Consider the following 14,986-nt stretch of genomic DNA (forward strand, 5'->3'; position numbering starts at 1 on the left):
TCGAGCCGCCACAGCATCGGGTTAAATCGCCATACATTCCTGAGGAAATGACGGTGATAAATGTGTTGTTTAAATTTTTATTTGCGAGGATGTTGTTTAAAAACAGGTTTTCATAACATAAAATAAAAAGAGACGATGTAGAATCAGCCACCAAACTGGGTGATGAAGTGTAAGCAAGTGATGAGTATCGAAATGTCTTCAGAATATTGATATGTTCCTTTTTAAAACATCACTTGTTGTTAAATAAGCCAATATTCTCACTTTAGTTCCACACCCTTCTGAACGTTTATCTACTTTGGAGAGGAGCCTTTGAGCACAAGACTGAACGGGTCATGGGACCAGAATATTTTCATTAAAAATTAAGTATTCCAATTTTAATTTAAGCTCCTGCTCCTCAACAGAATACGTAGAATTTAAGTGTAGGGATCTCTGTTTTGAAATGAAGAGCACGGTCATGAATAATGAGTGAGCTCCTTCAGCAAGAGCACATGAAGATGAGAAGTGTGAACAGTGCAGAACTTGCAAAAATACCAAGACAAAATAAGTGATTCAGACAATAATACTTTTCTCGCTATGTGCATTGGAATGATACTGATGAGAAAGCAGGTCTTTAGATCATACTTAAACACATGAACATTGAAGTTTATGTCAGAACGGACATAAGGGAAATAACGAAAGGCTCCAAAGTTTTAAACTTCTATTAAGTTTTTATCTTTTAAAATAAAACTAAATGGACGCCCTTCTCGAGAAATTGTAAAATAATATTTAATAGGGCTTCCTCATGAGTAATAAACGATGAAATACACATTACTTTGGGACTAACAGACTGCTTCCCAGAGGACTCATGGAGCTCCTGTCCCCACATGGAGAGTAGAAGTGTGTGTGTGTGTGTGTGTGGATCCCAGCTGGTGCTGTGTGTGTGTGTGTGTGTGTGTTTGGGCCCATGTGTGTTGCCAGCCTGCTGGTGGTCTGGGCCGCTGTGTAAAGGTGATGTGTGGCGGCTATTTGGAGTCTGGACGCGGCAGGTTAGACCGGCACAGCCCGCTCATATTTTATACGGCAGCTCTCTCCAGTCTTATCATATTTTATACGGCGGCAATAACAAACTGTCCAGAGAAAACGGGGACCGCCTGCCACTGCACATGCTTCCAGTAGTGCCATAAAACAACAACAACAAACACACACACACACAGGCGGAAGTTCTGGCACCTATCTTTGCAATTGACCAACGTGGCGAGCACTTTTAAGTAAACAAACGGAGCCAGAGATGAACTGAGCAGCCACTCCAAGAAGTGAGCCAGCAGTCGTTTGCTTCTATTGTCTAATTCAGTTCTGAGCCGACATCTGTCCCTGTCCCGTTGCCCACTAGACACTCACAGCCTCACACACACACACACACTCCAGGGGGAGGGGTGGACTTCTCCATGTGTCACACAATTCAATACCAGTTTTGGGATGAAAAGAGGGGTGCGAGAAAAAGTTAAAGAGCCGAAAGTGGACACAAGTAAAAGTAACAATGCGCTTTGAAAAGTTGAAATGAGAGTGCGTGGGTGGGTTCTTACCTGGGGAAGATAGAGGAAAGCAGGGGGGCATTGAAGAGAGTGGGGTAACATCCCGGTCCCGGACAGCAGAACACAGCCAGAGTTTGCCATAGAGCACAGCATGTGGAGACGGGACCCCTTACTCATAGAGACACTCTGTTTACACGCTTCAGTCTGTCAAGCTCTCTCTGTCCTCGCTACTTCTTCTCCCCTCCCTCTCTTCACTACTGTCAGCGGCGGCAGCGGCGGCCAGTCGTAGAGTTACTACTTCAGCGGATACCGACGAGGGATGCTGACACACACTCACACACACACACACACACGCACACTGGAGCAGAGCGGATCGGCGTGGAAAGTGTGTGTGTGTGTGGGAGGCTAATGTGCACAGGCGGCAAAGTGATGCTTCTGTTCTTCTCTCCTCTGTTTACTTGGAGAAAGGAGGTGGGGATGCCGAGGCATGCAAATGGTTACGGGGAGGAGGGAAGGAAGGAAGGAGGCATGGAGGAGAGGGATGGAGAGAGGAGGCGGGGCAAGGGAAGCTGGGGAGGTCCTTGAGGGAAGGAGAAGGGGTGATTGGAGTAAGAGCGAGGAAAGGAGAGAGAGAGCGACAGAGAGGGAGAGAGAGAGAGCTGACGGAGGGAGGGAGTGGGGGCAAGCGTGCCAGAGGGGAGCGCGCACACACTTTAACCCCATCCACCACCTCTGATTATTCCAGATAAATACTCGAGCTTTGGTGCCGCCACTTGTTTTCCATAAAGCAAGAATAAATCCTCCACTTATATGCAAACAAGCAAATGAAAAACTGTCAGAAACATTCTCCTGAAGACATTATTCCTCCTCTAAATCCACTGAGCGCAGTGTTTCTGCAGGATTTACACCGTCCAGATGTTGTGAGGACGCATTCCAAACATCTGCTGGTGTTTACACACACTCACACACATCGCGCACTAATGCTTTGCAAGGTGGAACACAGACACACAGACACACACACACGTTGAAAATTATTTGATTTAAAAAACAATTAGGGACGGAAACAATTACAGCGATTGTTGAACGCCTTTCCCCCAAAATGGCAGAGCTGATGTGGCGGCTTAATTAAATTTATTGCTCAGTTGTGAGGAGGATATTTTCTTTAAGCGTAGCATTTCCCTAGAAAGGAGCAGGCTAATGGCTGAATAATGAGATATAGTACAATATACACCCCCACTCGTTCTCCTGCACCTTCCCCACGCGGGGCCTCGCAACAGGAACACGGCAGATTATTTATATTTTTGGCGGTGAATGTATATGAAAGAAATGAGTGAGTGTAATCTGACGGTGATGGAGGAGCGATGGTTCTATAATGAGGAGCAGTAGGAATGCATTCTTCACTTCTCTTCCTCTTATCTAAAACACACAATGGCAGGTGCACCTTTTTTTCCCAGTGTATTTGCTATTGTTTAGAAATATTCCCCATAAAGTCATTTCAATCATTGGTAACGTAATAATACTAGTCTGAGGTTGATAAAAATGTGACTGACAAAACCTGATAGAAGCCCCTTAAGAAGAGCTTTAAAACACACGGACGTTGCCTGAGATTTGAGTCCGATAGTCACTTTGAACAAGGCCTGATTCACCATCAATGCATCTTGATATCATGCCTTGTGAGGACTACAGTGCTCAAGTTTGCTGGTCGACATGCAAGCAGAGATCCTAATTGTAGTAGAGCCGCACCAGCACATGACCCGTGTGATGAAGCTTCATGAAGCAGTGTCTCCATTTTAGGGCACTGTAGATGCTGCAGTCTAAATTTGCTTCTATTTCAGCAAAATCTCAGGAAGAGCAGAACCGATTGAGCTTTGAAAATATTTAAATAAATATATAAATAGCTGTCATTGGTCACATATTTGACTATTCACCTGAAAAAACACATCATTCATTCATTCATCCATAATAACTATAAATTAGAGTGGTGCAAACATGGCAAAGACCATGGCAAAACCTTATCCTTAGTGTTTTTCAACCTCTTTCGAACCACGGCACACTTCGTTCATTGAAAAAATCTTGGGGCACGTCACCGAAGGTATGTCGGCCAAAGCTCAATTGTACTTAGTTGAAAGTCTGGTAGAAAATCCCTTTTAATTTGTCAAAGTCTACGAGTGTCAATAAAGTTTTGAAGGGAGATGTCATATTAGCTGTAGGATCTGCGGCGCAGACTGTCTTTGTTGTCACAGGTAGAGGCGCATCAGGTTTAAAAACAACTCGAAGTGGCACAGCTTCTTCACTGTCAGTGTGTGGGAAGATGGACATTGTGCGCAACACTGTGCTCTGCGAGTGATGGGCGAGTAGCGTCAGCATACATCTGTAGTGTATAGAAAGAATGTGACCAAATCCCTATAGTCTCCTTGCATTGGTAGCTTGTCAACAGGTTTGAATTGTTCATCATTTAATGTCATCATATCGTCCGCCGTCATCTCCCGAAAATGTGTGAAACTGGATCATTGTCTACGTCGCACCTGACACACTAGTGTGCCGCGGCACACTGGTTGAAAAGCACCGATCTAACTGACTATGTTCTCATCAGTGAAATGACTTTCTTCTTCTCTTCACATCTCCATCCATTCCTCCTGTTGACACTGGGGATAAGAAAGTTAGCAAGCAGACTTAAATGGACGGTTACTTTACTTTGATGGTGCAGTTGATAATAATGGCCACAGTTTCTCAAAATAAACACTTCATAAACTTCCTCTTCTGCTAGCGCGACAGACCAATCTGCATCATATCGTTTTCTTAGTATTTTAAAGCCAACACTTTCTCTGTTTGAGGCTTTTCTGAGTTTAAATGAATAAGAAGTAAATGTGAAAGTACAAGTGACTAAAATTGAGTTTTTGTTGAAACTGCTATTAGATACTGATGATCCATTACTTTAATGCAACCTAAAAATGTTAAGTACAATTCCCTACCAGCACCAAAAATGAGCCGCTTGAGTGGTTATCAGCAATGAAAAATGGGTTTGGTATAAACCATCGGGGACACCCCAAGTGCCTCTTAAAGGCTTCACAGCCCACCAGCTTGTCACAGGCACAAACCACTACAAGTACCAAATAACTCAAAACATCTGTCAAAAGAGAGACCTGTTATCAGCTGATCTTCCTCACAATGACCACTCCAAAAGTGGCATTTTGTCATATTCCCAGAGCTTCTCGAAGATGTTAGGAGGTTCACCAAAAGGGAACGGAATACACAAAATACCACCAAGTGACTTTAAATGTCATCCATGTGAAATAAAGCGCCCTTGAAATCTTAACATTTGGAGTTGAATGTTTCATCTTTATTTGTCTTGGTGAAGGTCAGTGGTATCACTGAATAATGGCACCATTACAAATAGTTTCATCTCATTTCCTTTACAGCATGATAACAATTATCCAGCAGGAAAAGGGACGCGCAGGTTCTCATCTCGCCGTAACGTTTCATTATCTAAAGATATTAGCGGCACGCTCCCCTCTCGCTGTGCAGTACAACAGCTAATGTTTCCGGAGTGTGTGTGTGTGTGTGTGTGTGTGTGTGTGTGTGTGTGTGTGTGCTCATGTGTACATATTGGTTTTATATCATAATCTACTGACAGATATATTGAGAGCTACATTAAGTCTAACACTTCTAATGAGGTGGCAATCGAGAGGACATACCTTCCGTGGAGCTTTTAAATTATTAAACAACAATGTAAAACACTATCACATTTTCGAAGCGATATTCATCTCGGCATATATAATGAATTGAAATATGACTCTGGAGCGGATGTACAGGCCAATCTTGTCTGTTTTCATTTGAATGAACACAGAGGCATGAAGGAAAAAAAAAGAAATCAGGGGTTTAAATATGTCAATACACGTCAATATGCTTGGAGGAATGATCCGAACGGAGAGGGGGGCTTGAGAAAGTCCAGCTGGAGTTGATTCATAAATATTAATGTGTGTTCACAAAAAAAAAAAAAAACATCTGAGACCAGCTACATGCGACGCAAAGGGTGAGCATGCTATCAGGCGACCCAGGCGGCTACAAGATATATAATTTTGATGCTCACCAAATTCGCTGCTTGCTGCCTGAGCTCAATATTGTGGGTGGGCACTGAGCACTGGATTCTTAAGTTGATGCTAGCTAAGCTCAGTCGCAGGAGTCCGGGCTGTCTCTGGCGTGTTTGACAAAGATCTTGAACTGTGTGTTCTTATAGGTGCGTTCTTGATTTGGACGTTCGCCATAGTGAGCAATAACATTACAAGAAAAAATGGTTCTCTTCTTTCCTTCAGGTCATGCAGTTGCATGGAAAACTCACGCAGTCTTATCTTCTATAAGCGCTGGTCGACACAGTGCTGACACAGAGGTCTGGCGCCATCACGTCTAAGATTCTCTCAGATCAATATCATTTTGTGATGCATGATGAAAATTAGAAAATATTTTAGGGGAGTCTTCCCGCTGTCATATGCCTGTTAAACCTATCATCTTTTGTCCCCATATTGAACTCATTAGAAAAAAAGAAGAGTGGTTAACAACAACAAAACAAAAACCACTTCATATATTTATAAAGCATTTTGTCATCGGTTTGAATGTGCGTCAGAAGCGACAGCATGAATGCGAGTCCTCATGAGCCCAAACCTGCAGGCGTCTTTTCTGCCATTGCTGTCTATAATCTATAGACGGCAATAGCTGATTGTGTATTTACGCGGTACACACTTGAAGTCGAAACTCATCACCTCTCACACTTTCCTTGGATGTGCATGTCACATTATAAATGGAAGTGATTATTTTAAGTCAGCTCATCTATCTCACATTGATCCCTGCCTCCTCAATCATAGTTGCATCTCTGTAGACCGCGTGGCATCAGCAAACAGCTAACTCGTAGCCCCTTCAATCAATATTATATACAGTATTATCAGGATGAAACTTGTGATTTACAACCCTAATAATAATGGCGATACATAAGGGGTCGATCGTGACATTCAGGATATTTTACGCAATGTAGACTTTGCTACATGAGGCATTTTAACATGCTAAAAAATGAACTCATACTGGATATCAGGAGCAAAGAGTTGTTGCGATCCATTGAGTAAAGGCATGAAACTTAGATCATAATAACTGAATTAAAGTCTTTCAGCAATGAGAAAAGCTCAGGTTTCTCTTTTGTGCTGCAGTGTGTTATACTGATGTTGACTTATAGAGGCCACATGATTCACCAGCTGTAGGAAATTCATCGCTATAAACCAAAAGATCTGAGTTATTTAGGGACCTTTTTTCATGTCAGGTGTGATCTGTGACTGAAAGAGTGGCATAGGACGGTAGTGAGATGATGCATGCCATGATGTATAGTGGAGAGACAGTAGCACTGACGTGAAGACAAGAGGCAGAGTAGATGGAGGCAGACTTGGAGATACTCAGGGTTTCATTGAGTGTGAAGGAAGAATCAGAGGAACAGCTAATGTAGAAGTTTGGAGAGCAGTCTATGGCGTTAGAGTTGGAAATGGCTGGAGACACCAGGAAAAAGAAGTAGTGGTGAGCACCCACTGACGTCGGTTTACACAGTAAAGGAGAGCATGAAGAATATAGGTGAGTAGGAGGCCGAAGAAGGAGGACGAGGAGCGGGAATAAGAGGAAGAGCGGGCAGAGGAGAAGAAGATGGAGAAGTGGAGCAGTGGAAGAAGAAGGATAGTGCTTGTCCAAGGGTATTCACCACCAGTATTTGTCACATATATCCATACAGTACGTGCTCTTTACAGTCTTGTTGAATATTTAATCAAGCATGGTATTCAACCTTTATCACCACAGACATTTTTAATGAAACCCTCAGAATTTCACAAAGTCAGAATACACTCAGAAGGACACAATAACAATCGGCAACGGCAGCCTACGGTTGCAGCGCTGAAGGAACAAATCAATTTCAATAATAATTCAAGATCCAAGACTTCTATTTGTCACTCTCCAGCATGCCAATGACGTGCAGAAAACAATGTTTCTGCTCTTGTAGGGTGTAATAGTGGGTTGTATCTCATGGCTCACTTTGCATCTTTGCCCACGAGGCACAAGCTGCATCCGACTCACTTCGAAGAAAAGGTTTAAACAGGGTAGTCTGCTAGCACCAATGCTAGTTAGCACCATTGCTCGTGCTGTGCTGTACAGAGGTCTGTGCCTGTCAACGTTTTTGATCACTTAGCATCAATTATTCAGAACAATGAAGGCAACACACTTTCAGCCCCACAACCAAATCGTATTGGAAAGATGACTTGAGGACAGAGCCGCAGGACCACTTACCACCACAAATGGCACTTGCGTATCCATCCACAGCAGCTACAAGTTGATCTGTTTTCGTTGGATGAGCCGATTGGAAACACAAGTGTCAGATGTTTAATGGAGCACAATGGTGAATAAACTTTCAGCTGTAATGAGCTGAAAACAATAATAATAAAATCACCAGACAACCAGCCACTCCCACCATCTGTAAAGTATTGTGACAAGTGTGTTGAACATTCCGACATTCGCAAGGAGGACGTGGTGTTTATATTGGTCAAGGTTTTACTTTCAATATCTGTGCTAAATGGTGAGTGAGAGGAAAGAGCTAAATGTATAATTGAGGAAGACAAATTTCATGAAAGACAAATGAGGGGAGTCTCAGTGAATTATTATATTTGCTGATGATAGAGTGATTTGTGGTGAGAGTAAAGAGGAAAAGGAGAAGCAGGATAGCGAGTGTAAGACGTGCACGTTCATGCAAGACGTATAAATGAGAGAGAGAGGAAGGAGGACCAAAGAAGAAGTATTTTTGATCAGTCATTGAAAGTCCTGTGACACAGATCATGGGAGGTGAAGAGGAGAGTGCAGACAGGGTGCAATACATGACTTTAAAAGAGTGCATCAGAGTAAGCGCTCGTGTAGAAAAGTTTGGAGACAAAGTTATGACCAATCAGGAGGCTTGGATATATGGAGAGGGAGACAGAGACGGGGGACAAGACCAGACCACAAATGAGGTTCTTAGGTGTGATGAATTAGGACATGGAGGTGAGACTAGAGGAATATCAGGGTGGTGACGTCAATGGTTGAACTGTAGGATGGAAACTCAGTGGACTCTATGATAGAGGGACACAAAGTGAGACTTTGATACACCTCCAACTTCAGGAGCTATTGTCATTGTCATTTGCCCACTGAGCCGGCACACAAAGTGAATCTTCCGAAGCAGTCTCTCATGGATGCATCACATCACACCCACTCCAAAAACACTTCAATCCAACTTTGTCTCTTTCCCTCCATCCCTGTCGCTCAACAGACCTGTAACTCGTGAGGCGTTTAATTACTGCAAACACGGAGTGTCACATCAGGTGAGAGACAGAAGCATGTTGAAGAGCATCTCCTGAAATGTAAACCAGAGACCATCGCTCACTCTGCTGTCATGTGAACTGATGCAAACGACACCTGCAGTTGTTTGTCCTCTCTGTTAGTGATCTGGCGCGCACCTACGAGGAGCATGATGTATATACATTAGATGTTTTTCATCTACTCTCTCTGAGTGCTACCGAGTCTGATGGTGAACTTAAAAGGCCGGTGACATTGAGGCTTCAAAGTTAAACCGCAGCATCAAAGCCAGTTTGAACATGTTGAAATATTTATTCTTTCTATTCCGAATAACTGCTGGCTTTTGGTTTGGGGCGTCTGCAGGACAGAGGTCAGAGGAGGAGTTCAGGAGAGTTTGCATTTTGTATCAGAAGAAAAAAAAAACACACACACACACAGTGTCTCTTGAAAGAAGCCAATGAAATTTTAAAAGCTCTCCACTGAGTGAAAAGGACAAATACAAGATGAATAAAGGCGAGTGAGTGAGACAGTGAGAAGGAGATACCGCCCGTAGGAGGAGACACCAGGAGTCCTTTTTAGCAAAGTGCAGGCAGGTTGACTCGGCAGCAAAAGTGACTTTGAAAGCGTGGGCCAGTCCCTGCTGGCGAGGTGAGGCGGCGTTTAGGAAGAAAGAGGCGAATCAAAGCGGCCCGAGGCTTGACAGGGCGACGACATTAGGCATTCTCCTCCTCTCATCCCCTAAGGTGCTCGTCCTCTGCAAGGTGGAACCACACTCGCAAAGTCGGGGAAGAAACAAAAGAACCTGCTTGTATGGGTTTTTTTTTTGTTTTTTTTAACTGTCCCGGACCATTGTGTCCTTCAATTGACTGTCTTTGATTGTCTTTAAGAAAATGAAGTTTTCATCTTCAAGGTAAAAATCATGCTTTTCTTCAAAGACACTCTTAATATTTAACAACCCACCAGGTACCAATTAAGCCAAGGACATCCTACTATAAATATAATAATAGCTACCAACGCTAGACTCTGAATACGGAACTTTTTTAGGAGAGGTATTGAGGGATCGTAACAGGAGAAAAAAAGAAATAAAGTTTGGAGCAACACAGCAGCCACGTCAACTGAAACCTAGACCAGTTTCCTGATTTTTACATTTCGACGATAACAATGATGTAACAGTGGTCGGCCTATTGTCCAATGTCAACAGGAGCCTGCGTTTCATACAGAGACAGTGTTGCGGAGGCTTTTTGTGCTGTCAGACTGGCTTCCACACAAATCTGATGGGAAAATATTTCTGACTGTGATGATGTCATCTGGCTTGTCGTAACTCTACTTTTAGTTGCCTTGTGGTGGGAACTTTTTTTTTCTTCTCCTTCCCCCCTCCTAGACTTTCTTCCACCTCAGAAACTGAATGAAAATACTAGCAATTTGGGTAGCAATATCATGCAGCAGACTGTCTCACGATACTTCAGCTCCTTCAGTAGCATATGGGGCTCCAAGTTTGGGGCGTTTGTAATGAATGAATAAGTGATGAATTTATGAAGGTAGCATGTGTGTGAGGTTGAACAATTCCCACCAAAGGTCAAGTAACTGATGACCCTTTTGGAAATTTTAACATGTCCTAAAGGTAGGGTATGAGATTGCTTTTTTCCCTACTGTTTTTTTCAAAACCATATTTCTTAAACTCTAAATTGAAAAATAAAATACATGTAGAACACTTGTAGATCCTCCATGAAACCTCCATCCATTTTCCCATCACCATATAACCCTTCATCTTTCTCATTGTTTGTTTAAACACTCAGAATGGCCATGAGTCTTCGTGGTCATGCTATCAGTATGCTTCGGAACTAATGTGGTCAGTGCGTTTTAAAGTAATATTGAATACAATTTTGAGCCAGATATGTTTGATGAGAGGCCACATGAAAGACCAAGTGGGCTGTATCAGGTCCGTAGGCATTAAATTTGACATATGGCTTTTCCATTCTGCATGAACAGATCTTTTGCGGGTTGTTTTGGGCAATCTAGAGGCTCTGTTGGGTTAAATATGGGTTGTTGCTCTCGTCAAACATCTTTCCCCTTCAGGAGATTGAATGTATATGCATGACAAAATGAGAATTTTCATTTAAACAGAATGAACATGGGATTACGGCGCTTGTGTGTGGGCACCTTCATGCACACCAACCATCGCACACATACACCAAAAGAAATAATAGAAGGAGGTTCAGCAGAATAAGTATCAGCACTGAGCGAGAGAAATGGTCGCTGAAGTTGAGACTTTTGTGCAGTCGCGTGGGTGTGCGCTAAAGTGTATAGGCCCCGGTCAAAACCCCTCTCAGCACTTCATCACAGACATATGCTGACTAGAGGCTTTATGCCATTTGATGAAGTGTGGCCACCAGTTGTGAGTTTGATATTCTGGATCTTTCTCTTTCACTCAGATCAACAAACAGAAAAGCTGAATTACTTGGGCATACACACAAATCCACACGTTATTCAGTGTTTGTACGAATGAAATTCAGTGAATATCAAAGTATATTCAGTGCACTGTGGAATACACGACATGCCTTTGCCTCATGAAATGTCACTAGTTTAATAATGCAGACTGTTCGTGTATGTGGCTGTGTTTATGTGTGTGTCAGCCCTTAAAACCTCAGTTTCTTAAAAGGTACAAAATAAGTGTTTGGGACTATTTTCAGTGAGAGATAAATCCACACTTGCAGCATAATGAGCAAATCTTTGGGCAGGACAGTTTATGTGGTTTCCTCTTCATGAATGTGTGTGTGTGTGTGTGTGTGTGTGTGTGTGTGTGAGGCAGTCAAAAAGTGTCTCTAAGTGCAACAATGTGGCTCATTTTTAATAGTTTCCCAACAACAATGGGACTCTGTGGCACAGAGGAATAATATATCAGGCTAAGGATACTCACACTCTACTTCTTAGCCGGATCAATTCATTGTTCCTCGCAGTGATACGTGCATTATGTGCATTTAAATGAAATAAATGAAATGTCAACACATTTGTCTCCTGCTTTTTCAGCGCCGTAACACAGAGTTTCTACATCCACCCTCCCTGTGCATATCTGCTGCTGCATAATTCATTCATAAATGTATTAAATGATTAATAGAGGAGGGTGTGTTAATGTATTCGGTGTCTACAGTGTTATTACACTGTGTCACTATCAGGCTTCTGACAATACGGAACAATTGATGGTGAGAAGGACGAGCTCTGGAGGATGTTAATTCCTCCGTCCCGGCGCGGCGTGGTGCGGCCGCTGAACGCTTGAGCCGCGCTGTCGCTAAACCAAATTGAGTTTGACCCCACGCTGGGCCCGATTGCATTAGAGCATGACTCAAACATATGATTAGCCTGCTCCAGTTAGGTTATTAGGGAATAATAGTAAATCTAATTGGAAGGTAATTAGCGTAGGATTGCTTGCTGTGTTGCGCTATGTGTGGAAGCGTGTTTGCCTCTGGTTATAAAAGGTGCGCAGTGAGGGACAATGACATTAAAAGTTGAATTTCTGCTGCTTTTCTTTTTAAATGACTCGACGTGGTTTGGAGTAAGTCGTACAAACTATATTCGTATAGGAATCAGCATTTTTTTTTGCAGCCGTACTCATTTAATATTCATATCCGTCAAGTCCAAAACTAGTGGTGGAAATTGTTTGACTCATGAAATTAAAAAAATGTCCTCCATCAAAACACATTTTAAGGCAGACTTGCTTTGCTTTACAAAAAGAAAGTTGGATGTTAGATATTGCAGTTTGGATTTACAGTGCCATTTGAAAATACAGATAAAAAAAAAAAAACGAATTCTTTTTGGATTCAACTCCGACTTTATGACAGGCTTCTCACTCAACATTAACAGTTCCAGGTGCGTAGGTCTCACATTTAACATCTACATATCAGCTTTAGGTTTGTTGTGACTAAATTCAGGTCCCACTTTTTTTCCCTGCGGTATAGCGATCCTCAGGAGTGGGAATCACAGGGTTCCTCATGATCAGTGATACCAATATAATCACCAAAAAATATATCTTATATAATAATATACAATACAAGTATATTATATAATAATATAATATACTTGTACCGCACATCGATGAGGAATGTTTGAGGCAGAAACCTCTGGTTACAAGGAAAGTGAGAACATGGAAGTAAGGTGTTTATATAGTCCAATAAGAGACCACAGAATCAGGTGGTGTTACACTCGATGTGTCAGGTACAATTTGGTTTTCTACTGGATACATGAGCATTTGACAGACGAAGGGACAAATAAGGTTGTTTTTATCTACTTGCTATGGATTGCTAAGGATGTTAAGGATGACATACTGACACCTTAAGCTCAGAGCAGGCTCAGAACAGTTGTGACCGAATATTACTGAACCTCCGAATCATTCTTCTTGGAGTGAACATTTGAGATGATTTCTGGGCTGGTGAAAGATGTATCAGACAAAACACGACAGAAACATTTTGTGCCTCATTTGAACATGCAAATGTTGGGGGGAGGGGAAATCTGCGATCAGTTTGGAGGTGAAATGGCTTCCTTTCTGTGACAGATAATAGTATCAGATTATATCTAATAGCGGTTAATGGGAGCACTCAACAACATAAATTAGCTATAGCGGTTTAATTTCATCCTGAAATCCATCTAGAACCAACAAATTCTTCATCTCTGAACAGAAGTTCAAAGGACCACGTGTGCGGGGAAACCCACAGCAGAGTGGCCGCCCTGAGACTGGCTGCTGGTTCCATCCCAGTACTATACTGTATCAACGTAAAGACCAATGTTGCCTTCTTATACAGTATTTACAACAAAGCCATAAGCATTCACATTCAACCTAAAAGCTCTGGCAGTTAATTTATTGGCCGCGTTGTTTTAATTTCCTTTCACACAAGCTTCTTTTGCAATTAAAAACCAAATGTTTTGGTGCTGAATCACAGCAAGAAAAGCTATCACTGTGTAGAAAAACAATTTGGGAAGTCCTGAATATATTGAAACATTGAAAAATATCAACACAAAATATCAGAAACACCACATGGTTCAGCGAGTGCTGGCTCCCCTGATGTGACTACCCAGATTTGTAAAGTCTTTGGGGGACATGAACAGCGGAGATTTTCAGTATTTGTCAACAGAGATTTGTTTGATGCAGATTGCCAATCGTATATGAAACGTATGGAGGATTAGAGGAAGAGTGAAATAATGGCTTCAAAATAATACCGTGGTAGCATTTTCAATTCTCTTTAGCATCTTCAGCGCTTCTTGCGTCTTCATACGAGGGCTTCCACGTTTCATGGAAATGAAATATATTAGAAGTAAATCCAGCTTCTTGTTGTCTGCACCCTGGAGGAATGTAAAATACTTGCACTTTCTGCTATTCAAATTAATTTGATCAGCAGTAAAGGGAAAAAAAAAAAAAGAGAATCGATACCAAGACCCTGACAAGCTCCTCTTTCTCTCTTTTTCCCCCCCTCCTCTTCTCGTCTCTGCTCTCCACTGAGGCGGAATGGAGGGGGCTGACACGGCAGTATTTCACCCACAGCCTGCTGACACCTGGGCTCTGTGCGAGGGGAGCAGCCGGGGACAGCAGCCCCCCGTCACTGACCAGGCGGTAGCCGACGCTCCCATGAGGACGCCGCAGGAACAGGGCCTTTAATTTTCAGTAAATCTTTTAAAGAAGCATCCATCATCGCGCGCAACGATGAGCCGGGACGCTCATCACTCCATCTTTTGTTCCCGCTCGTGTCACATCATCTTTTCCAGCTGCAGTATCGCTAATGTGCCAGAAAGTGTTGAGACGCATGCAGAGTGAAGGAGGGCAGAGGAGGCACACGAGAATGAAAACAATAAAAATAAAACACCTTTTTCGCGTTTTGACGTCACAATTCTCAGTCCTGCTCGTTCTGCTTTAGCACTCCCAATGGTCGGCCACGATATACATCTCAGGCAGACGCACGCACACACGCAGGCGAGAGGCAAGAGGCAGTAAAATATCTCTGGGAGAATTTAAGTGCACCACCACCAACATTTGCATTTCTGTGGAACGAGTGCATCTGATTTATAGAAGCTTGGCCCCGGAGCATCTTGGGAAATGAGGCGGGTGGATGGAAACTACGTTTCCCAGAGGCTGGATGTTCTGGCCA

The 14,986-nt window shown here is 42.7% G+C and overlaps 1 protein-coding gene across 10 annotated transcripts in view; it reads right to left on the reverse strand.

Moving 5' to 3' along the window:
* rbfox3a (RNA binding fox-1 homolog 3a) overlaps positions 1–14,986 on the reverse strand; it is a 486,434-nt gene that overhangs the window by 119,708 nt on the left and 351,740 nt on the right. Inside the window, exon 1 of one of the 10 annotated variants that reach the window (XM_053866320.1) lies at positions 1,563–12,716. The exons of the other annotated variants lie outside the window; for them this stretch is intronic. Coding sequence (XP_053722295.1) covers positions 1,563–1,688 — 126 coding nt within the window. The 5' untranslated portion in view covers positions 1,689–12,716. Of the gene's footprint in view, positions 1–1,562; positions 12,717–14,986 lie in introns of those variants that run through there. 10 annotated transcript variants of the gene reach the window in all.

This window comes from Synchiropus splendidus, chromosome 5, assembly GCF_027744825.2.
Source record: "Synchiropus splendidus isolate RoL2022-P1 chromosome 5, RoL_Sspl_1.0, whole genome shotgun sequence".
In the NCBI taxonomy this organism is placed as follows: domain Eukaryota; kingdom Metazoa; phylum Chordata; class Actinopteri; order Syngnathiformes; family Callionymidae; genus Synchiropus; species Synchiropus splendidus.